Below are 22,326 nucleotides of genomic sequence, written 5' to 3' on the forward strand. Positions count from 1 at the left end.
AGAGAGCCTCCTGACCCCAGCCGGGTCCACCCTGCCCAGGAGGCAGCTGCCAGCACAGCTCACCTGGGCAAGCAGCTGGCCAGCCTGAGAACACTTCCCTGGCTGACTTCAGCACGCTTTGAGAGCTAGTGGTTGTGTGAAGACCAGTGGTCTCCAAGTGTTTTTGACCATGTTCCTCTATCAGCAAAAACTATTTAAAACATGAATATATACAGAACAAGGACATTTTAAAAAGAACGGTAAGAGATGGAATATTTTTCTTCATAATGTGGCAGACAAAGACCTCAAAGACCTTTTACCTGGGTAAAAGTATTACTCCAATATGCTTGGCATTATTATATTTGCTTTGACTTATGCTTTCTCTGGGGCCATTATTTTCAGGCCACTTGTCTACTCTGTAGGGCCAAACTTATTAAGACATAATAGTACAAATGAGTTAAGTTAGTTAAAACTCGACGATACACATTTAACTGGGCATCTGGAAACTGCAATATGGTGCCATAAACTGAAAGCAAAGAACGGGCGAGGATGCCGGGGCAGAAAAGAGGGAACCTACAGGGCCCAAGACCTGCTGGCAAGGTTCACTTAAGCTGGTGTCTGAGAACCTGGGTTTGGGGAGGGTCCCACCATTTGCCCAGTGATAAGAGTGACTCTGTGCCTGAACGGTTTGTGCAAACAGTGCGTTTTATGCCACAAATCTGCCCTCCTTCTGAGAGCCTGGAGTTTGGGTAAGTGTTCGGGAGAGGGGACCTAGGTGACTGGCCCCCAGTAAAAACCGTGGGCGCTGAGTGTCTGCTGAGTTCCCGGGTATACATTTCATGTGTTGTCACAGGTCAGCGCTGGGGAATTAGGGGCATCCTATGTGAGTCCACTGGGAGAGGCTCTGGGAAGCTCGAACCTGGTTCCCCTGACTTCATTCCACGTGCCTTTTCGCTTTGCTGATTTTGCTTTACCTTCTGTCTCTGTAATTAATCATTGCTGTGAGTACACTTCTATGCTGAGTCCTCCTAGAGAATCACTGAGCTGGGGCTCATCCCGGGACCCTGGACACAATGCCCTGGGGCTGGCTGGTGTCACAGCTGACCAACCACTCCATCCTCAGGAGAGTTCCTGCCTGAGACCACCATACACACCCACTGCCATTAGATTTTACTAAAGCTTAATTTCTTTCATTTTTTCTACATATAAAGTAAGTAAAGGCTGTAATATATTCCTCCACAAGATGATCCCAGGGGATTCATGTCCCTTTGGAGACAATCAGGAGCTCTTCAGACAATGATGAAACAACAATAGAAGAAATATTCTGGAAGCAGGACAGTGGGACCCGTACCAGCAGGGCCACCCACCTCGGGCTGCCTCTGCTCAGGGTTACCCCTGGGCTTGGCCTTTGCAAAAGGAGGTAGAATTTCTCTCTCTACTCTGCCACCATCATTTTAAGATGGAAATGGTCCTGGGGCTCAGTCCTGAGCCCGCTTTGTCCTAAAAGTATCCTAAAAGTCCCTGGGTTATCATTCCCACCCTCAGGCATCAACCATTCTCCTTGTGCTGACAATGCCCTTAGCTCTTTCCCAGCTCCTACCTCTCTTCCGAGCTCCAGACCTGCATATGCCGCCATCATGGAGACCAAGGTGACACTTAGGTGTTCATCAAAACTTCACACTCCGGAGCCAGAGTTGAGCCCATCAGCCCTTCTGCTGAGTAGCTCCACTGCCAGCTGATTCAGGCAGGGATGGTGCCTTTATCCACCTGTCACCAGAAATAGGGACCTGGAAGTCCCCCAGGAACTCTCTCCTCTCCCCCCTCACTTCCCTATTCAGTCCCCAAGTGCTTCTCCTTCTGCCACCCTTCCCATGCTCTAAGAGGTGGGGCCCCATGCCAGCACCTCCCAGCTCCTTTGCTCTCTGGTTTCTGTCTTGATGGAGGGTACCATCAGGAGACTGGAGACGGCAGGAGAGAGAAGATGGGGTGTGCACTCCCTGTGGCCGCAGCATCTGCGCCAGCTCTGGCTTCAGCTGGGCTCCATGTGTGGTCTGGCCTCTCTGGGTATAGGAAGACCCCCCTTCTTTACCCCTTCAGGCCCAGGAGTGGTGAGGGCTTCCTGCGATGGCCTCTATGCTGCTGCTAAGTCGCTTCAGTCGTGTCCGACTCTGTGCGCCCCCATAGACGGCAGCCTGTCAAGGCTCCACCGTCCCTGGGATTCTCCAGGCAATAACACTGGAGTGGGTTGCCATTTCCTTCTCCAATGCATGAAAGTGAAAAGTGAAAGTGAAGTCGCTCAGCCGTGTCCGACTCTTAGCGACCCCGTGGACTGCAGCCTCCGACCAGGCTCCTCCGTCTATGGGATTTTCCAGGCAAGAGTACTGGAGTGGGGTGCCATTGCCTTCTCTGCGATGGCCTCTATACCAGCTGCCTTAACCCCACCCACACCTGTGTAGGTGGTCCCTTCACTGCACCTCTCCAGTGAAGCACCCAGGTGGACTCCGTCTGCTTCCAGGACTTTGACGACAGTCTTATTCCCACGTCTCTTGTTAGTAACCCCTCCTCTCTGTTCCCGTGGTGCCATCCAGATGAGCCATTACGAGCGGGAACTCTGGAGTGAGACTGACAGAAGTTCCAGTCCTTGCTCTGTCACTTACTATCTATGTGAACCTGGGCAGGTCACATAACCTCTTTGAGCCTCAGTTTGCTCATCTGTGAAGTGGGGGCAACTAATGTATCTGATATTGTGGTTGTGTGGATGAGATGAACGAAGGTGTGTAAAGGACTGAGGTTCTTAATCAAGACTTGGCTTTTGTCCATGTATCCCTTATCACTGCTGACGGGAACATGGCACAAGCCTCCAGCTGGCCTCCTGCCCCTCAGCTCATCTGCTGCTCATCCATCAAACACCCCCCCAAGGAGGAACAATCCTCCACAGCAAATCTCAGCAAGTCTCCTTGACTTTAAACCCTTTATTGCCCCATCAAGCCCACAGGTTAAACTCCAGATTCTTAGCAGGGTGTGCCCTCCATCATCCACACCCCTCCTGCCACACTCCACACAGCATTTCTCATCCAAGCAATCCCACACTGCTTCAGCGTCCCCGCGCACCACACAGCTCACGCTGGGGGCCCGGCACTGGCTCTTTCCTCCGCTCAGAACGCCATCCCCGCTCTCTAAGTTCCTTCGCAAATTTTCATGAGTCCTCCAAAATCCAGATTCACAGGCCACCCCCTCTGAGAAGCCCTCCCAGGTCTTGCAAGGAGGTCACAGCTGCCTCCTCCCTGCGACTTCTGTTCTCACGCATGTCTCTGCTGTGCTGGTCACACTGAGATCATGTCCATTTGATTACCTGCCTGCCTCTCCCTACGATATGGTGCAGAGCCTACACTGCCCACCTTTAAATCTCTGGATCCAGCACTGAGGGGGTGATCGGGCTAGGTGGGCTCGCTTAAGAGGTAATGAGATCTCTGTCACCAAAAATGTGCAAGCACTTGAAAGGAAGACCACAGAGGGAACTGGGAGCACTGAATGGCAAAGGAGGCTGAGCTTATGGCCTCAGTGGTCCCTTCCTTGCAATGAAGGATCTGTGAGGTAGTGAGCTCCCCATCACTCCATGGATTCAAGCAGACCTAGGAGGACCCTGTGTATCAGGGTGTTATGGGGCATTTCCTGTACTGGGGAAGTTTTATTTGATTTCATCCCATGTATCTTCCTTCTGGGTGGTTCTATGATGCCAAATAAACTAGAAGGTTCTGCAGGGCTATAATGATTCTGTTTCTAATTGTTGTTGTTAGTTGCTAAGTCGTGTCTGACTCTTTTGCAACACCAGCCCCTGGAGGAGGGCATGGCAATCCACTCCAGTATTCTTGCCGAGAAAAATCTCGTGGACAGAGGAGCCTGGCAGGCTACAGTCCATCAGATCACAAAGAGTCGAACACAGCTGAAGCAACTGAGACAGATGAGCCCATCAGGCTCCTCTGTCCATGGGATTTCTCAGGCAAGAATGCTGGAGTGGGTTGCCGTTTACTATTCCAGGGAATCCTCCTGACCCAAGGATCAAACCTGCATCTCCTACACTGGCAGGAGGATTCTTTACCACTGAGCCCCCTGGGAAGCCCCTGTTTCTAATACAAGTCTACTGATTCATCAACCCAAGTCTTAAACATATTTATTCTAATTAAATGTTTAAGACTTTGGGTTGATGAATCAGTAGACTTGTATTAAAGTCTTCCTTTTTCTTTCCTTAGCCATAAAGTTTCCTGGCCCCTCTGCACACAGTGTGATAGCAACCATGGGAGGCAATGCTCATCTTAGTCTCAACTACGAAGAAGGAAAAAACAGTGCACATCTCCAGATGGAAAGAAAAATCTACACCTGAAACAATTCTGTTTAGACGCTCGCTCAATTGATTTCGGGAAGGCCTGCCTGGCAGAGTGAAGGGCTTTCAGTGCTCTTTTGGGACTAGCAGGGAAAGAGACACAGAGCCCCTCCCACAGTTCCGTTCTTCCAATGTCTGGGGGTGGAGGAAGCTGTGTCGGCTGGATGGATGCTGGGTGGCGGGGGGCAGGCGGGGTGGTTAGCTGTTTGCCTGCTGTCCAGAAAGGTTAGAAAAAAGGGCCTTTTGTTTCATTCTGACCATCCACCCGAGATGATCAATAGTGAGAAGGCAGGCAAGGGAGACCCAGACTATCCAAAAGCAAGCCCCAGACCTCCGTTACCATGAGGTGCTATAGCCTGGAGCTGAAAGGGTAGGGTTCAGCCTGGGATCTCCAGGGCCTGCCTTGTCTTCCTGGGGAGAGGGTGGGTGCCGGAGAGATTCGCAGTGCTTCCAAACGCAGGGTGCCTCTGAAGAGCATGCTCCAGAAACAGCTCCAGAAGACTCTGTCTTACCCAGGGTCCTTTAAGTAAGATCTGCATTGAAAATCCTTCCAGGGTTTAGAGTACAGCAAAGACTTTCTGGGCTTCCCCGGTGGCTCAGTGGTAAAGAATCCACCTGCAGGAGATATGGGTTCAATCCCTGGGTTGGGAAGATCCCCTGGAGAAGGAAATGGCAACCCATTCCAGTATTCTTGCCTGGGAAATCCCATGGATAGAGGAGCCTGGCGAGCTGGAGTGCACAGGGTCACAAAATAGCCATATACTACTTAGTGCCTAGACAACAGCAGCAGACTTTCTGGGGGAACAACTCCAGGGCTCATGGCACAAACAAGGGTACTTTGGGACTCGAGTTAGGGCCAATGGGGTATCTTAGGAGCCCTGGTGCAAATCAAAGAAAGCTGCCCCCTCTCTGAGAGGAAGAGTGTCCAACAGGAACCCCTCGAGACCCTTTGTGAAAGATCCCCACCTCCATAAGACCTACAAGCTGAAGAACTCGACCCGGAGAGCAGATCACAGGCTGAACTCAGCGCCTGCCCACTCCTGACACCAACAGCATTGTGCAGTGCACAAAGCACTCAACTGTACTTGGTGGCCTTGACTCCGGCTCGGAAGCAGGGAGGAGGCCCTTCTCCCCTTCCCCCCGACAGCCCTCCAGTGGCTGGAGCTTGGGGAGCTTCCTGGAAGCACAGCGTGGAGACGGGCAGTGGAGACAGGCGGGTGTGGGTGTGTGCTGGGGAGGGGGCCTGATGTGTGGCTCCACGCAGCTCTGTGGACTGAAGATGTGGATAAGTGGGTGCGGGGGCAAGAGCAGAAGTGAGGCAGGCAATATACAGGCTCCAGGCTGAGCAGCTGCAACTAGTTTAGGCTCTGGGCTGAGCAGCTGCACCTGGGCTTCTGCTGACACTTCAAGATAAGATACCAGCAGGAGCACTGGATCCAGATCAGGTGAAAGACAATGAAGACAACATCTTCATTCTTGTGGCCAAGGGGAGGGCCCAGCCTGACGCATGCACAGAAGAGGCCCTCACTCCAGGGGAGGGCCAAAAGGAGGAGGAGGCACCAGCTCCTAATATATCCTGCCAACCTCCCAGAAACCTTTGTACTGGAAGCCATCTTGGCTGAGAGATGCGCGTGCCACCAGGTCAGGACCCTGAGTCAGACCAAATATGGGTACAAGCATGATGACTGGCCAGAGGTAACAGGAAAACTGCCCCCCGCCCCATATAATCAACCTAAGCCGCCCCTATTGCACACAAAACACTCTGAGTTCACCCATGTGCTCTTCCACACATACTGGGCTTCTAATAAACCCTTTTATCTTTTCACAGTCTTGGTCTCTGCTGAATTCTTTCTTCAAAGAAGACAGACTGAGGTCCTTCTCCCAGCCATTCCACCGCTGGAATGAGAAGGGGAGGTGGATATGCCATAAGGACTGCAGCTGCTAGGGAACTTGTGAGCAGACAGGAGGCATCTTTCAGGACTTCCAGAAATAACTGCAGCTCATTCTAAGGGGGTCTCCTATTTTAAGTCTCCCCGATTGGTCCCTCTGCATCTGGCCCTCACTCCCTCATGTAGGCCTGTCTGCATCAGGGCATAAAACACACTGAATGGGAGTTATTTAACTACATCTTCCCATCTGCACTGTGGACTCCCTGTGGGCAGTCATCTGTGTGTCCCACGCCGGGCCTGCAGAGCCTGGCAGATAGAGGTGCCTGGGAAATGTTATCACATACATGAATGAATTATAAGACAAGGATCCGGGCTTGCAGTAACCCGTGTGAGGGTGTGTGGGATGAAGGGACATCATCTGTACATTTGCTGGAGGTTTGGGGAGCCCCTGGCACTCTCCTCAGCCCCCTCCTCTGGAAGCTAGAGGTCTAGGGAACTTTTCACAACTGGAGGCCCTTGATGGCCAAGCATAGAGGAGACGGCGGGTGGGAAGGCTGCAGCCTGCCCAGGGTCCTACTTGGTCGAAACAGACTTTGTCAGCACCAGTCCCTGTAACCACAGCCCTAAGTTGCTCTAAACCAGCCAGGAAAGGCCACCATCAGAGCTTGTGGGCTTCCCCTGGGCTAGCTTTCCAGCCACCTTCTGAAATCACAAAGCTCTTTATTGTGGCCAGCCACAAAATCATGGGATCACAGGCTGAAACAGTCCCCAAACCACATTCTTACATCAGATTCTCTCTCAACTGTCTCAAACAACAACAAAAAATTCTCCAAGCAAAAAAATAATCACAGATAACTTATGGTCTTTCACTTGAAAACATCGCTAATTCCTATCACTCTTCAGTTTACTGGGAGGTCAGTTGGGTGTCCCAGGTAGCCTTTTGAGTCAGTTATAAAATCCTAGTATCTCTGGGGGGCTTCCCAGGTGGTGCTAAGTGGTAATGAAACTGCCTGCCAATGCAGGAGACATGGGGTCAGGAAGATCCTTTGGAGGAGGGCATGGCAACCCACTCAAGTATTCTTGCCTGGAGAATCCCTTGAACAGAGGAGCCTGGCAGGGCTACAGTCCATAGGGTTGAAAAGAGTTGGACATGCCTGAAGTGACTTAGCACAGCACAGCACAGCATCTCTAGGAGGGCTGGAAGAGGACACTGTGCTTCCAAATCCAGTACCTGTACCCCCCACTATTTCAACCCTTCCCAGCTGCTGCCCATGCAGAGCTCGTTCATACACCTGTGAGAGGGTGGGCGGCTGAGAGCATGCTCCAGGACCCAGAACCCAGCGCTCTGTCCTGTGATTGGATGGATGGCCCTGCTTCTGAGATTCCAAGGTAGAGGTCTATGATCCCCTTTCCTCCTCCCGCTGATCCTCATGGGACAAGGTTTCTGGTGCTTCCATTGTCTTACATCACTGGTCTCCAACAGACAAACTCAATAATAAAGCATGGTTTCTAATCTTGACTTTGCTACTCTAACTGTGGTCTGTGGATGCAGCAGCAGCACCCCAGAGCTTATTTGAGCTGCAGCGTCTCCAGCTACCCCAGACCTAACAGTCACCTGAATTCCCCAAGATCTGCAGGTGATTTACGTGCCCTTTGAGCAGCACTGTCTGTGCGGGCAGAAGTTAGGATGTTACTCTGGGGAGAAGGGTGCAGACAGTAGCTGGAATGGGGTAGGAAGGGCTTCTGGGATGCTGGTAAGGGCCTGTTTGTTGATCTAGATTCACAATTGAATCCAGTTGCGAAAACTCACTGAGCTATACACTTATGAAATGTGCATGTGTGTATTTACTTTAATAAAAGGTTAAACAGTAAAGGAGTCGGGATTCTCAGCAAGTGGAGGCAGCTGGGAGGTAAAGCGGAGCTGCACTCCTCAGCGCTGCCATCCGAGCAGCGCTGGGCTGAGCTGGCTTATGCAATGACTGGGGGCTCACGTCCAAGTAAGTGCCCTTGGAGGTCTCACGTGCATCACGCTTCCCTCCCTGACAGCCTGCCTCCAGGCTTCTCTCTGCACTCAAGGTGGCAGAAGTACAGCAGCTGGGCTTTGACTCAGGCCCCGAGTCTGTCCCTGATCCAGATCTAGCAGAGCAAGGGCACAGAAAGATGGAGGTTTTGCCATGGACACACCTACACCAAAGCAGTCAGCGTCAGCCTCAGTTTTCCAGCCTCCTCTTCATCCCAAGTTGCTCTGTTTTATTTGTAACTCTCTTAGAGGTGTCCAGAGGTGAACACAGTGGTCCAGACACAGTCCCATCACTCATTCATAGCGATGGTGACTGGCGCTTATTGAATCTTATGTGACAGGCGCTGAGTGCTTTACATGCACTATCTCATTTAACCCTCACAATCCTATGAGAATGCCCATTTTACAGAGGAGTCAACTAAAGCTCAGAGATGTTAAGTAGCTTCAAGTCACACAGCAGGGAGGTAGTATAGTTAGGATTTGAATGCAAGCAGTCTAACGGAAATTCTCTCATACACCAGGCACTATGATATTACTTTGGGGATGTATAAAAAAATAAATGAATAAATACACTAAACAACTGAATTATACACCTTAATAGGGTGAATTTTACAGTATGTGAATTATTGGCAATCTCTGTATCTGTGTGTTCCACATCTATGGATTCAAACAACAGGGAACAAACTGAAAGCATTTTTTAAAAAAAATTCTAGAAAGTTCCAAAAAGCAAAACTTGAATTTGCCACACCAGCAACTATTTACATAGCATTTACATTGGATTTACAACTATTCACATAGCATTTGCATTGTATTAGGTATTATAAGTAACCTAGAGATGATTTAAAGTACACGGGAGGACTGCGTAGGTTATATTCAAATATTACACCATTTTACATAAGAGACTTAGACAACCTCACATTTTGGTATCTGTGGGGGTTCCTGGAACCAGTCCCCAGTGAATACTGAGGGATGACTGTATACCCCAAGTTTAAAAAATCTGAATGGACAAATATTCTAATTGAGATACATATTGCTCACATCTCTAATGCAGTTGACCTGTTTCTCCTGGTATGAACCAGCTAACAAAAAAATCAAAATATTTCTTTAAAAAAAATGAATGAAATGTCCCAGACATCTCTGTAGTCCGACAGAGCTGGTTCCATATTTCAGCCCCGCCACCTAGCCATGCATTAGAGCTTTGGCTTTCTCTCTTATGAAGCAGGGACAGTGAACCTTCCATGCAGTGGCTGTGAAGATTTGAAGGAGAGGCTGCACCTGGCGGCTGGCCCGAGGTGAATCACAGCGGAGAGTGCTCGTTTATGAGGGCACAAGCTTGGGGGGGCACATGGCGCTGCCGAGCGCCTCCACGCCCAGGAATGCTCTGGGCGCCCCTGCAGCTGTGGAGACCCACACTTGATCGAGGCCCACCTGGGTCTTCTTGCCCTCGCCTGCAGCGTCCTTCCTTACCCCTCCACACTGTGCAGGGCTTTCTGCCTAGGATTCCACAAGGGAGGCCTCCCCACCTGCCCTGCTCACTCTCTGGGCTGCCAGGGGCTGGGATTCCTGAGCTGCGTGAGCGAGTGTGAGGGCTCTCCATCCCCCTGGCACCAGGGCTCTGGCCCACACCCAGCACTTTCCTTATAGGTAGCTCTGTGCCCACAGGGGCCACGTTGCTATGGCGACTCCACTACCCACACAGTGTCCAGGGAGACAGCACGGTGTAGCTGGAACTGTTAGCAAGACTTGCTGAAACTAGGCTGGGAAGATGCCAGGAAGGGTCAGAGGGAATGGGGGATGGAACTGAATGTAACTGCTTCCCTAGCTCTGTGTGTATGTGTCTGTGTGTGCACGCGCACGTGTGTGAACGTGTGCTCACTCATGCACTCACCCACTGCCCTTCTGAGCAGAGGCACAGCCCCTAGAGAGGCACAATCCCGTGACCGTCACAGGTTACTTCCTGAGGTGGTGTTCACTGTTTATCTCAGTGTTTAGTTTCTATGTTGAAAACTAAAAGGGGAAAACGTGGCACTCACATGGCAGTGGAACAGAGTGAAGAGAGACTTCTACCACTCCACATCTGAAGCTGCTTCCCGAGCCACCCTGCCTCTGTCCTCTACAATTCCCTGCAGAACGCAGAGTGGACACCAGGAGACTGTACCTGACGGGGAGGATGATGCCCGCTTCTTCCTACTTGCCTTATGCTCCAGGTGGCTTCTCTAAATCGTCTCATGAAGACCACACCACAGTCCTGCCTGGGGCTTCCCAGGTGGCACTAGTGGTAAAGAACCTGTCTGCCAGTGCAGAAGACAGAAGAGGCGTGGGTTCGATCCTTGGGTGGGGAAGATCCCCTGGAGGAGGGAATGGCAACCCATTCCAGTATTCCCACCTGGAGAATCCCATGGACAGAGGAGCCTGGTGGGCTACTGTCCATAGGGTCATAAAAAGTTGGACAAGACTGAAGCAACTTAGCATGCAGAGCACACACAGTCCTGCACGGGGGTTTATTGTGCTCACTTCACAGATGACAAAACTGAGGCTCAGAGGGGCTAAGTCACTTCCACAGTCTGGAGGCAGTATGTGTACGAGGTAGGAGTGACGCTCAGGCTGTTGAAGACCTGTGCTCACCGCCCTAGGGGGCCCTGCTCCACCTCCGTCTCCCCACTTGGTGGGAGTTTACTGGGGGTGTCTTCTAGGTTCAGAAGGAATGCAATCCAAGGCACCACATGAAATAAAGAGCCAGCCCCCCTGGAACAGCAAGTGGAGGACCACCCAAATCATACCCACTGAGACTGGCACTTAGGCTCTAAATTCAAGAGCTTTGGGTTCCCCTTCCTGAGCAATATTGTGGATTATTAAATAAGTGACCCTGGTCCTAACCACGTGCACATTTGTGCTGACCCAATTCAATCCACAGTAGTTATGCCTTTCCCCCACAGTCATGAATGTGGGCTCCCCCGTGCAGAGCCTCTGAAGCAGCCCTGACTGCAAATAAATGAATCCTTGGGGTGGGGAGAACCAGGCCCTAACATCTTCAGAGCCCTCATGTTCCAGCTAATGCTTATTTGTACAGTGCTTTATGCTTTATTCATACCGTCTTGCCAGGCTTCCCAGGACAGCCTTCCCCTTACACACAAATGAGCGTGACTCCCAGAACGGGATGTCAGGCTTCATTAAAAGAAAGCATCTGGGTGTGCAGGATGTCCTCAACCAGGCTCCCTAGTCTGCGTCACCTGGCATCTGAAATTTGGGGCACACTCCAGGGAGCATGTGTGCTCTGACAGCCTTTGGCTCATGGGCAAGGTGAGGTGGCAGGAGCGCCCCTCTGGGAGGGAGTGGCTCCCTGAGGGCTGGGACTCAGGTCTCAGCACCAAAGACTGGACCTCAGGCCAGTGGCTGTGTTCCCAGGTGGCAGGTGCCAGTGACAAGGAGCCGGGAGGGACCAAGTGGAGCTCTGCCCCATGATTCTCAGCTAGGAGAGGAAGGTGGGCCCCTCAGTTCTTGGGGAGTCACTGCAAGAAGTATAAATGAGAAGACACCAAACTGGCCCCTGGAACCATTTTCATTATTGCTGTTGTCATGGTCTCCTCAAACTTGGGGAGGGAGTCCCCAGGTACAGAGGGGAGCTAAATACCTGCCTTGTTTAGCTTTTTCAGGATGCCTCGGGAGCAGCCCCTTCCTCAGGCCTCACTACTGCCCAGGAAAAGCGACCACAGACACACACGGTGCCATGAGCCCACAAGGCTGCACAGAGCACATAAGTCACGTGGATGCAGAAATGAAGGGGACCTCATGCGCTTCACACCATCCCCAGTGAGCAAGACACAAACTGCAGCCATCATCCTTGTGTCAGGGGTCACGCTTCTGAGGGAACAAGCCACTAACCCACAGCCACAAGGACTTCCAGCAGTCTGACGCCAGGTATATGGGGGTCTTGTGACTCTTGACTTCACCTCCTTAACCCCCAGAAGGGCAGACTGAAATGGAGGCAGAATAAAAAACTCTGAGTGGGAGGCCTGAACCAGGTGGGCTCTGGAGCACGTGGGGTCTGACTACCCTCCGGGTCCATCCCAGAGAGAAAGGATGCCTGAGCAGCCCAGGGACCCCCAGGGTATCGGGGACTTGACTGTGCACTTCTCAAGTGGAACCTTTCAAAGTACGTGTTCCAGGGACATCTCACTAGCTAGTCAATTCATGATGAAGTTACCGGTGATTAACAGAGTCAGTCCAGCGTCATCATCTGCAGGAATCAGGGGAGCGTCATCATGGGCTCCGGGGCCCTCCCTCCAGTCCACGGGCTGTCCCAGAGTCTAGGGACCCACTGTGGTCCTGAAAGTCCAAGATGTGGCTGGTGACCTGCAGCACATTTAAGGGGTCCTCCATTTGTTTATCCCTCGATGCCAACCTATACTTCATAATCATCCAGTAGTGGGCAACACTGAGACCACAGAACAGCAAATATAATCTATTAATGAAAGGGACTGCTTCCCCCAAAATGGACCTAGACTGCTCTCAACACCTTAGAGGAAAATAACCTTAAAACAAGAGCTGCTTTTGGATTAATCTGGTCAACCCTGATCCTTTGTCCCTTCTAGCTCTGGTCCTCCAGGCAGAGTATTAGATGAATTACTGCATTTGGGATAAGAGAGAGACCCAAACGTCTAACCTAGTTTTGAAATATCACCGTAAAGTCCAGAAATAAATCCCAGCTGGTCAGCCTCATCTTAAAAAGTAACCAAAGATACTTTCAACTGAGAGTTCTACACAATGGCTAAAAAAATTAAGTTAAAAACAAAACTAACAACAACGACTTGGCATCAACATTTTTAAAGAGGTTAATTTTCAAAACAACATTGCTAAAATACAGTAAATAAATTACACTGTTTGGGGCCTCCTTAAATGTATGCATTCTCAATGGGAGTGATAGTAGTTCCCAAGGGGGACAACACTGGTTCTTGAATGTGAATAAATATTACTCTTTTATGTAGAAACTATAGGGATGCAAAGAGTAGGACACAACGCATGCATAAATATATATATGTACAGCACATAAACAGACATACAGCATATCTTTGGAATTTAAATTTCAAACATGGATAATTAGGAAAAAAAGTCTAAAGAGGCTTCTTAGAGGGGCAGTTAGCAAAAAAAAAAAAAAAAGGAGGAGGGGAGCTGTTGAGAAACAGTGCTATTAAAAAGAGGATAAGGATCATGATCTTTTCTGTACAACTCAAAGTCATCCATGCAGATATCTCTCCTTACATTCTGTGATGGCTGTTGAGGTTGATGGGCAGAAGTATTCCTTCTTACATGGCCCTGACCCTGACTCCAGGCACAATGCTTTTCTCAGGGGGGTGGGTATTTTTCTCCCTTACTTTTCAAGATTACCCTGTCAATCTCAGTGGGCTGTCTTCTAGCAATGGGCTGTTAAATCCATGATCTTAATGTTACAAGCAATACTTAATTTTATAAGCAATATTCTGTTCTGATCTGAAAGCTACACCATGTTTGCCCTGTTGAACTGCTTGAATGGCTGAACAAGTTGCCTGCCACCTGTTCATGCATTTCCACGCAATTCTGGGTTGTATCTGTGTTTCTGGTGATCGTGGCCACCAAAGAAAAGCTTATATCACAAACCACTGGAACGTGCAGAATGACTTACGGTGCAAAGGGTTTCGAAAGTCTTTTCAGAGACAAAGGACCCATCAAGGCCAAAGAGAAAGATGGATGCGTAGGAAAGCATTCCTCCCAGGATGATAAGGTTGTTCATATATGGACTCGACATCTTTATCAGCCTGACGAGAGAAAGAGATACTACAGTTAACCGAACTGCTAATGTAGCTATTTCTTCAGCAAATATTTCCTGAATGTGTATCTTGTCACCAAGGCCAGAGGGGAAGAGAAAAATGGAAGCCCTGGTTTCCTCCACTGCCCCTCCCCAAGGTGCTGCCACCTCCAAGGGGCTTGTCTCCCCGTCACTAAAGGACCCAATGCTATCTATTTCTAGACGTTGATTTTCCTGTCTTCTCAGTCAAGTTCACCTATCACTTCTCTGGAGATAGCTTGTAGCGTTGGCTTCTTCAACCATGAATTTTTAGTTTACACAAAGACAGTAAGTCAGCATTTTGGGGGGGGGCAGCGGGGGGGGGCGGGGCCTGGGGCTGGGAAGATAGCCAAATCTAGAGAATTCTAAGTTCAGCAACCTGTCACAATGCTGGGCTACACCACACTCTCCCGTGCTGAGTGGACCAGATCTAGGAGGCATAAAGGTGCGAATTCAGGGCTGCTCAGAACTGTGGTCATCGGGTGGTAAGCCAGCATCCACTGGGGCTGCCTGAGGCTCACACTGTCCAGAGCACAAACAGGGCCGCGTACACGCGCCTCTCAGCACCAGGTGACGGAGGTGGGCAATGGAATCCCCGCCCTCACTCTCCCGGTCTTCAGCAGGCTGTGTTAAACCATCAGACGGCTGCCATGTACCCTCAGAGGTGCCTGGCTCCCCCAGCACACTCTGTTCAGAATGTCCTGGGCTTTCAGGTGCCCCCATGATCCAGGTGCTCTTTGGCAGATTGTAATTATAATCAGTTGTTCTGGGCATTTCTTTTGCATTCTGCAGTTCTGTTTATCCTTCCACACTTAAATGCAGTGTCAAAGTACTAATAGTCAAGAGATAAAAGACTGGCTATAAATTGTGGACCCCTCATGGGCTTTTGAATTAGGAGCCCTCAGTCCAGCAAGCGCCTGTGTAACCCCTCAAGGTGCACCCCCAGCAATCCAATTAGCGCACTGAGTTTCCTCACCTATAAAAGCACAGATGTCCTTGACTAGGGCACACGCGAAGCTGAGAAGGGGCTGGGTCCCTGAACGTCCTTTTGCACACCATGAATCCCTAAGGCTCCTTCATTCTTATTTCCATAGGAAGCTGGGGAGGGGAAAGGCCAGGAGTCCAGGCAGGCTTCCTGGGTGGGGCGGACCTTAAGGATGAGTAGCATTAAGGCAAAAGGAGACGAGAGCGGCAGAGGATGAGATGGTTGGATGACATCACCTACTCAATGGACATGAGCTTGAGCAAACTCTGGGAGATGGTGAGGGACAGGGAAGCCTAGTGTGCTGCAGTCCATGGGATCACAAAGACATTAAGGAAGAGAAAAGAGAGGGGGATCTGGAACTACAGGGACATTTATTTCCTATCTCTTTGCAGACTCTTTAATCTCCAAGGCCAGTCAAAAAATTTATACAGAAGCCAGCCTACTGGAAAGAGTAATCCCCACCCCCGCCCCCACCACCAGGAGGCCAAGAGGGGGCAGTTAAGGAATTAAAGGAGCATAGTCATACCACAGGGACCACTTGCTGCTATGATGAGAACTCTTGCAACTTGTAGGAAGGAAATCTAACATTGAGAGCTGACTATGTGCTCAGACCTTGCGCCAAGTGCTAACAGGCATGGTCATCATTCAAGGTTTGTACAGAGTAGATGAGAGATGCTTCAATTTTTTTTTCTTTTGAGGCAATGTATGTGATAAATAAGACAACAGAGAATAAAACTCGTTCTTCAGGAAATAGGTTTGACCTAAGCAGCTGCCTCTAAAATAAAAAACAAAACAAACCCCAAAACAACAACAAAAAATCCAGAGCCTCCAAATCCGGCTTCTGCAAGCAGGGAGAGTGAAGAACTTCTCTCGGGATTCCGCGTGGTCCTACAGCCCGGGAGGCTACGCTGTGTGGCTTCTGGGCCCAATGATGGCAGAGAGCTGCACCGCTGGGGGTAGGAACGGGGTTGTGTGCCTGATGGCCCACATGCTGAGCCCCTGCTCAGCACTCCTACAACAGGGTGGGGAGCAGGGTGCAGGGATTTGCTATGGAAACCAGAGAAGCTGGCCGTGCTCCGTAAACACCACTGCCTGGGGTGGCAGCCCATTCTACCCCCGGCTGACCAGAATAACTCAGAAAGTGAGCTGCTCTCCTCCGGAGAGGGAAGGGCCAGTGTGCAGGAAACCCAGGGGATGAGTTCTGCCACACGCAGCAGCACAGTCTCGGGTGGTGGTGCTCCAGCCTCCGACACTGAGCCAGCACTGTCTTATGGAACTGGGATCATTATTCCAGGGTCAATTGAGACGATGAAGGAGGTCATTCCTGCCCTTGATGTGCTGTACGGATGGGGAATGCCCTGACTAAGCTCGGTGGTCCCCTTCTGGCAGTGCTTTCTAAAGGCCCTGGGGAGTGGGGCAAAGACGTGTGGGGGATTCTACACTTTGTCTATGAGGCTTGTCAATCCGGAAAGCACTATCTGAGAGACGGGCATGAGTGACTTACTTCTGATTCCGATTCTTGATGTTGAAGAAGAGAAAAGCGCTGGCCATGATCATTCCCAGGATGGTAAGGGCGGAGAGGATGCTGTAGAGAGGCAGGGAGATCTTACGAAGCTGCTCCAGGATGATGGTCTTGTCTTTTGGCGGTTCAGACCCTAGAAGATCAAGGAAAAGGCATGAGATGAATCCAGTGCCCAAATCAGACCCCGAGAACATCCCTGCCTGGCTGTCCTTGACATCGGCCCCCTGTGCACACAGTCTGCGCAGCATGTGTTCCTGGGTGAGCAGACTCCAGTGGCTGGCCAGTATGCCCAGCAGGGAGCCTAAGTCAGGACTTATTTCTTTCTCAAAACAGAATCAATAAGGGATTTGTGATGCATTTAATGGCCATTAGCCATTAGAAGACTAGAATTTGATTTGGTCTACCACCACGTTGAAAAGCCATCACCATTTATTCCCCAAAAGGTATTAGTGGTTTGGAAGGGGCAGGGCTGGGTGCTGGGAGTGGGTACCACTGGGTGCCTCTGAGGGTGAGGAACTCAGCTTGAGCTCTCAGGGATTCTGTTCCAACACCCGATCAAGATGTCAAGGGCTGGACACCTTGCCTGTCAACTCCATGAGACATGCAGGTGCTCTGGCTGTGGATTTTTCTGCCTCAAGGTCATTATGTTATAAAAGCTCTTTCTGGTTTTTCCAGTCTCATAAGACTCACTAACCGCGGGAGGCAGAAGGTACTGGCAGTCCTTCCCCTCCCTGCTGTGCCAGGACTGGACAGAAACTGTAGGGTTCATCCTGCCACGTGGCTGTAGCGATGGCCCTGTTTATGTTTCAGGGACATCAGGCACCTGGGGGGAGCCACGAGGGCCTCAGAGGAAACTCATCTTTATGGATGGTGGCAAAATCGTCCTGTTCTACCAGGAACAGACTGCAGGGATACCCCCTCCTCACCCTCCCACCTCTCATTTCTTACAAATCCCTCCTTTCTCAGTTGCTATTTCAGGTCAGGTTGCTGCTATGGGACTGTGAAACTTAGGAGTGTGTCTCGCAGTGGGGATGTGTGGAATCAGCCAGATGCTCAAAAGCAGTCAAACCTGGGAGAACCACTAGGGTTCACGGTGACCCCAGCATGGCTGTGCCAGCCTCAGCTATGCCTCCACTCCCGGGAGACAAGCAGAGGATGGGCAGATGGGGTTGCAGGGACTGAGAACTCCCCTGAACACCTGTGTTTAAAAACTCTGCTAGCAAGTTCAAATGTGTTCGGAAACATCCAGTGGATAAAAAGAGTATGAACCATCTAAACAGTATAGGGGAGCTGTCAGGTTCAAAAACAGCCAAGAATCCTCTGGCTTGATTAATGTAAAGCATTAAGCACATCTATGCAAGGTAATACACGAGTGACTTCGAGGCCAAAAGTCAAGGCAAAAGCAAACTCAAGGTGACAGAGGTAACACTATCTCTTGTCTCTAGAAGTAAAAGCTCAAGCCCTGGAAAATTTTCCTGCTACTTCCCCTTCTCCTCTCCTCTACCCCCCCTTCCCCACATAGCGCTGGCTGCATTATCCAAGAGCCTTCTGGGTAGAGAGGATTATTCCCATTTTACAGGGTGAGGGAATAGTTTTCCAGGTGCTAAGTGGTTTTTACAGATAGTGAGTGGCAAAGCTGGCCAGATTGGTACCCAGATCTGCCTCGCCAGAAGCCTGTGCTCTCAGCACTCTGCAAACTGCCTGTAGTGGTAGGGTACAGGTGGTGTGAGAGCACCAGGCACAGGGAGGCCTGAGTGCGAGGCAGGGAGCAGAGTGCAGTCTTGCCCGATGGGCTCAGGAAAGGCTATAGAAAGGAGATGGTGTGGGAGCTGAGCCTTGGGAGGAAGGTAAGTAGTTGGCTGTTTGCGAGGAAGACATGGACAAAGGGGCATTCTGGGCAATGGGTCCAGCACAGGCGAAGGCACATTTGCAGAACTGCAAGCGGTCTTGTGGAGACTGGAAAGAGGAGACAGAGAAGTGGGGGCAGGGAGCCATCCTGGAGGTCTTGGAACCACCCCTCTCTGTGAGCAACAGGGACTATGTGAGCCTCAGAGTGGGGTGTCTTTCAGTGCAACATTATAGTCAAGGGTGGAACAGACTTGAGGGGGTTAGACTGCTGGTGGGTGGGTAAGGCCCAAGGGGCTGGATGAGAGCTGAACCCGGGTGGGGTGAGGACAGGAGAGCTGGGCTCTGCCCTGCGTCCAGAGGCGTCCTGACTCGGCTCTGGGCTCAAAGACTGGTCATCCACCCTCTGGGCGGTGCAGGGAAGCTCTGAGAAGCAGGAGGTGAGCCAGGAACAGCTGCTGCCTCAGGGTTACCTTGGCCTCGTGCTTCCTAACTAGAACCAGTTACTATCCTGGCTGGGCTGTTAAAATTTTTTACTCACATTTTTCCTCTCAGTTATGTTTTGTGTTTTTAGTTTATTTTTTGTTTGAATTTTTCTTTCAGTTTGTAAACCCAGAATCCTTATTCAGCAAACCCAGATCTCCTAGGTCCGGGAGCAAATAGCCCTGTCTTGGGGATCAGACTCTCGTGGTTAGAACTGGCTTTGTCTCTCACAGGCTGTGTGAATTTGGGGTTTTCTGAGCCTTTTTCTCATCTGTACAACAGGGATGACGGGACTAACCCAGCCACCTTTCAGAATTTTTCTGTGGCTCCACGAGGTAATATGTGACTACGGGCTTGGTGACAGCTCCCTCAGGTGGGAACAGGAAGACCACGCCTCCTCTCTGAGACCACCTGGAGCTTGGAGGAATCCCATAGATCCAAAAGCTGACCAAACAGTTCATGGGATCGCCTTTTCTGGTGGCCTTGGATTTAAGAAGGAACTCCAGGTGCAGAAAGCCAGATGTCTAGTCTTTGCATTCCCAGTGGAATCAAAGTAACAGCATCCTGGTGCTGTGGGTATACAAGCTTCCTCCCCAGCCACTCCTTGATGAGGCTGGCCATCTACCAGCCCCACTCCCCCATCTATCCATCCATCCACCCACCTGTCCTTCCACCCATCCATCCACCCACTTCCTCACTGACTAATACGCTCACCCATTCACTCATTTATCCTCCCACCCACCCATCCACTGACTTGATCAATCATGAATTACTTTTTCATCACATATCACTGAGCCCCCAACATGTGCCAGACCCTGGCTGGTGCCGGGAAATTAAAGTCAAATAGGATCTAGTCAGGGAGCTCATGGTCAAACAGCATAGTAATTTCAGTGCAAAGGGACGGTGGCCATGGCAGTGACAGAGACGATAGACTGTGGAAGCAAAGAGAAAAGCGCCATGAACTCAGGTGGGGGCCACCAGGGCAGGCTGAACAGAGGAGGAGTCACCTGATCTGGTTCTCAGTGCTGAGGAGGAGTTCTCCAGCAGAAAAGAGGGAACGGTCTTCCCAGAAGAGCAGCAGGTGGAGGGGCCTTATTACCAGCCCATCCACGTCTTCTCCGAGGGGGGGATAGAGCAACATTTAACTGGGCCACACATGAAAAGAATTACTCTTGGTCATTCAGTGGTTTAAACACAGATGTCTTGGTGAGAGCTAGCACTCCATGCAAACACAAGTGGCCCATCCAGGGGCTGGAACTCAGCTCCCATGTGAGTGATGGTGGCCCATCCTCAGGGAGTGAGTGCACGGACTGAGAGGAGAGGATGTTCCCTCTTTTCCATGAAACCAGTGACTCTGAGCTTGTCCCCAGCTCTCAGACAATACCCAGGCCCGAGAGGACCTGAGCAGGCCCCCTCCTCCGAGAAGTCCACGTGCCTTACCTTGGAACCTGATGGTGTCGTTGATGATCTCCAGGGTGTCAGCCACAGCGTTGTATTCTCCCACCTTCACCTCCCGGCTGTCTGCGGGAAACAAGGGACCGTGGCTGGTTAGATCTGAGTCCTGTGTTTGTTGTCTGGGTGCTCCTGTCTCTGCTCTTGCTTGCCCACAGGCCACAGCTATATTCCTGCAGGCTTTTCCTTTCCTCCATTGCCTTTTCCAGGTGGACTCACAAACACTTTCTCACATGGTCTCACCAGCTGGTCATTCATCCTCTGCAGTACATCTATGGTTAGGGAGTCTACCCCCCACCAAGAAACCGGACTCTCCGCCTATTACCAAGTCTTTTGTGCATTATCAAGCCGAATGCTTTCTCTGTAACTTTACTCTGCCATCTGGCTCTGCCCTCTAGGACCACACAGACCACCCCTGCTCCCTCTGCCCCGGGAGAGCTCTAGAGACTTGAAGACAAAAACACATCATCCCTCTGGCAGTCGCCTGGAACCCCACCTTTTGTTGTTGTTTAGCTGCTAAGTTGTGTCTGACTCTTTTGTGACCCCATGGACTGTAGCCCACCAGGCTCCACTGTCCATGGAATTCTCCAGGCAAGAATACTGGAGTAGGTTGCCATTTCCTTGTCTGGGGCATCTTCCCGACCCAGGGATTGAACCCGCATATCCTTCATTGCAGGCAGATTCTTTATCACTGAGCCACCAGGGAAGCCCCCGCCCTCCAACCTCAGTGCCCACGCATCATCAGGATGGAGACATCCTTGGGTTTGGAGCTGGGGAGCAGGGGTGGGGGGTGGAGAGAGCTGGAGTCATTAGCACGTACTGACCATCATCACTGAACATCACTTCTACTTCCCACCATTTCCAGGCCCTGACTTAGACCACACCTCACAATATCACTGTCTGATAGGGTGTAGACCCAAGGACTGGCCAATACCCTTTAGGCATGATCAAAAGTCATGCAAGTAGTCAGCAGCAAGTAGAAAGGGCAACCCCCTCCTTTATTCCGCACATTACATTCCTATTAATTCATCCTGAGGCAAAATTCACATTCTTCAGAGGCCGCACTGCTCTATGTTACACCCAGCACCAATTATCCTTTATATGTTCCTGTTCTGGGTTCCTCCAGGTAGATGTACTTGTTCAGGTATCTTTTCAGATCCAAGTGATACATGTAAATTTACCTTCATCTTTGATACCGTTCTGTTGGCAGGCTTAGATCATGACATAGACTTGCCCAGGGTGGTGGTAGGAGGAATGGAGAGGTGGGGATTAGATTTGACAAGTTGTTTTTTCTCCAGGTAAAATGTGGACAGATGGGTGATCAGCGGGTGGGAAAGATGGGGAACAGGGGAAGGAAGCAAATGAGGGGCAAGGGGGCTCAGGGCCATTCCCAATGGGGAGCCCAGGAGGGGCCAAAGAAGGTGGAAAGATGACAAGTTCCAGTTTGGACATGCTGAGCTTGAGGTACCCATGGAGAGACATCCTTGGGTCTGGAGCTGGGGGAGCAGGGGTCGGGGGGTGGAGAAAGTTGGGCTCATTAGCATGTAAACTGGGAGTTGGAGCAGGGGGCAGGAAGGAGACCTCCAGGGACAGTGCCAAGTGAGAAGAGAAGATCAAGGGCAGACCCTGGGGCGCACTGATCTCTGGGGTGGGCAGAGCAAAGACGAAGCAAAGCGATTGAGGAAGAGGGGCCAGGACACCAGAAAGGGACAATTTCACAAGGGAGCTGGCCAGCCATGCCACATGCCACCAAGACAGGGACAAGGATCCCCTTGAACAGAGAGTTCATTCAAGCTGGGGTTAGAGGCAGAAAGACAAAGGCAAGGAGTAGAGAGTGGGGCCCCGGAGTAGCGCAGGCTGGGACAGGGTGGCGAGTCGGCGGGGAAGGGCCAAGGGGATTCAACTTTATGTGCCTTTCCTTGTTTAGTTCTCACAGTTGTGTGGAGTTA

General features: G+C 50.9%; 1 protein-coding gene and 2 long non-coding RNA genes across 7 annotated transcripts in view; 1 reads left to right on the top strand and 2 right to left on the bottom strand.

Annotated features, from left to right (window-relative positions):
* The window catches only part of GABBR2 (gamma-aminobutyric acid type B receptor subunit 2), a 370,697-nt gene that overhangs the window by 66,256 nt on the left and 282,115 nt on the right, over positions 1–22,326 (bottom strand). For all 4 annotated transcript variants that reach the window (XM_086416036.1, XM_086416038.1, XM_086416039.1 and 1 more), the window contains exons 9-11: positions 20,366–20,446; positions 16,580–16,730; positions 13,929–14,061 (exon numbers count right to left, since the gene is read on the bottom strand). In XM_086416036.1, the coding sequence (XP_086272162.1) occupies positions 13,929–14,061; positions 16,580–16,730; positions 20,366–20,446 (365 nt within the window). The remainder of the gene's footprint in view (positions 1–13,928; positions 14,062–16,579; positions 16,731–20,365; positions 20,447–22,326) is intronic.
* Positions 4,446–5,452, bottom strand: LOC147367227 (uncharacterized). Of its 2 annotated transcripts, none has more exons than XR_015169951.1 (3): positions 5,441–5,452; positions 4,873–4,975; positions 4,446–4,573 (listed from the first exon to the last, which is right to left on the bottom strand). It is a non-coding gene; the product is annotated as an uncharacterized LOC147367227 (long non-coding RNA). The 2 variants fall into 2 exon arrangements; XR_015169952.1 differs by lacking the exon at positions 5,441–5,452 and adding an exon at positions 5,327–5,338.
* On the top strand, positions 5,804–6,548 carry LOC147367228 (uncharacterized). The gene is made up of 2 exons (XR_015169946.1): positions 5,804–6,055; positions 6,189–6,548. It is a non-coding gene; the product is annotated as an uncharacterized LOC147367228 (long non-coding RNA).

Source organism: Bos grunniens, chromosome 8 (assembly GCF_055505025.1).
Source record: "Bos grunniens cultivar Pamir isolate PY7600 chromosome 8, Bosgru_T2T1.0, whole genome shotgun sequence".
In the NCBI taxonomy this organism is placed as follows: domain Eukaryota; kingdom Metazoa; phylum Chordata; class Mammalia; order Artiodactyla; family Bovidae; genus Bos; species Bos grunniens.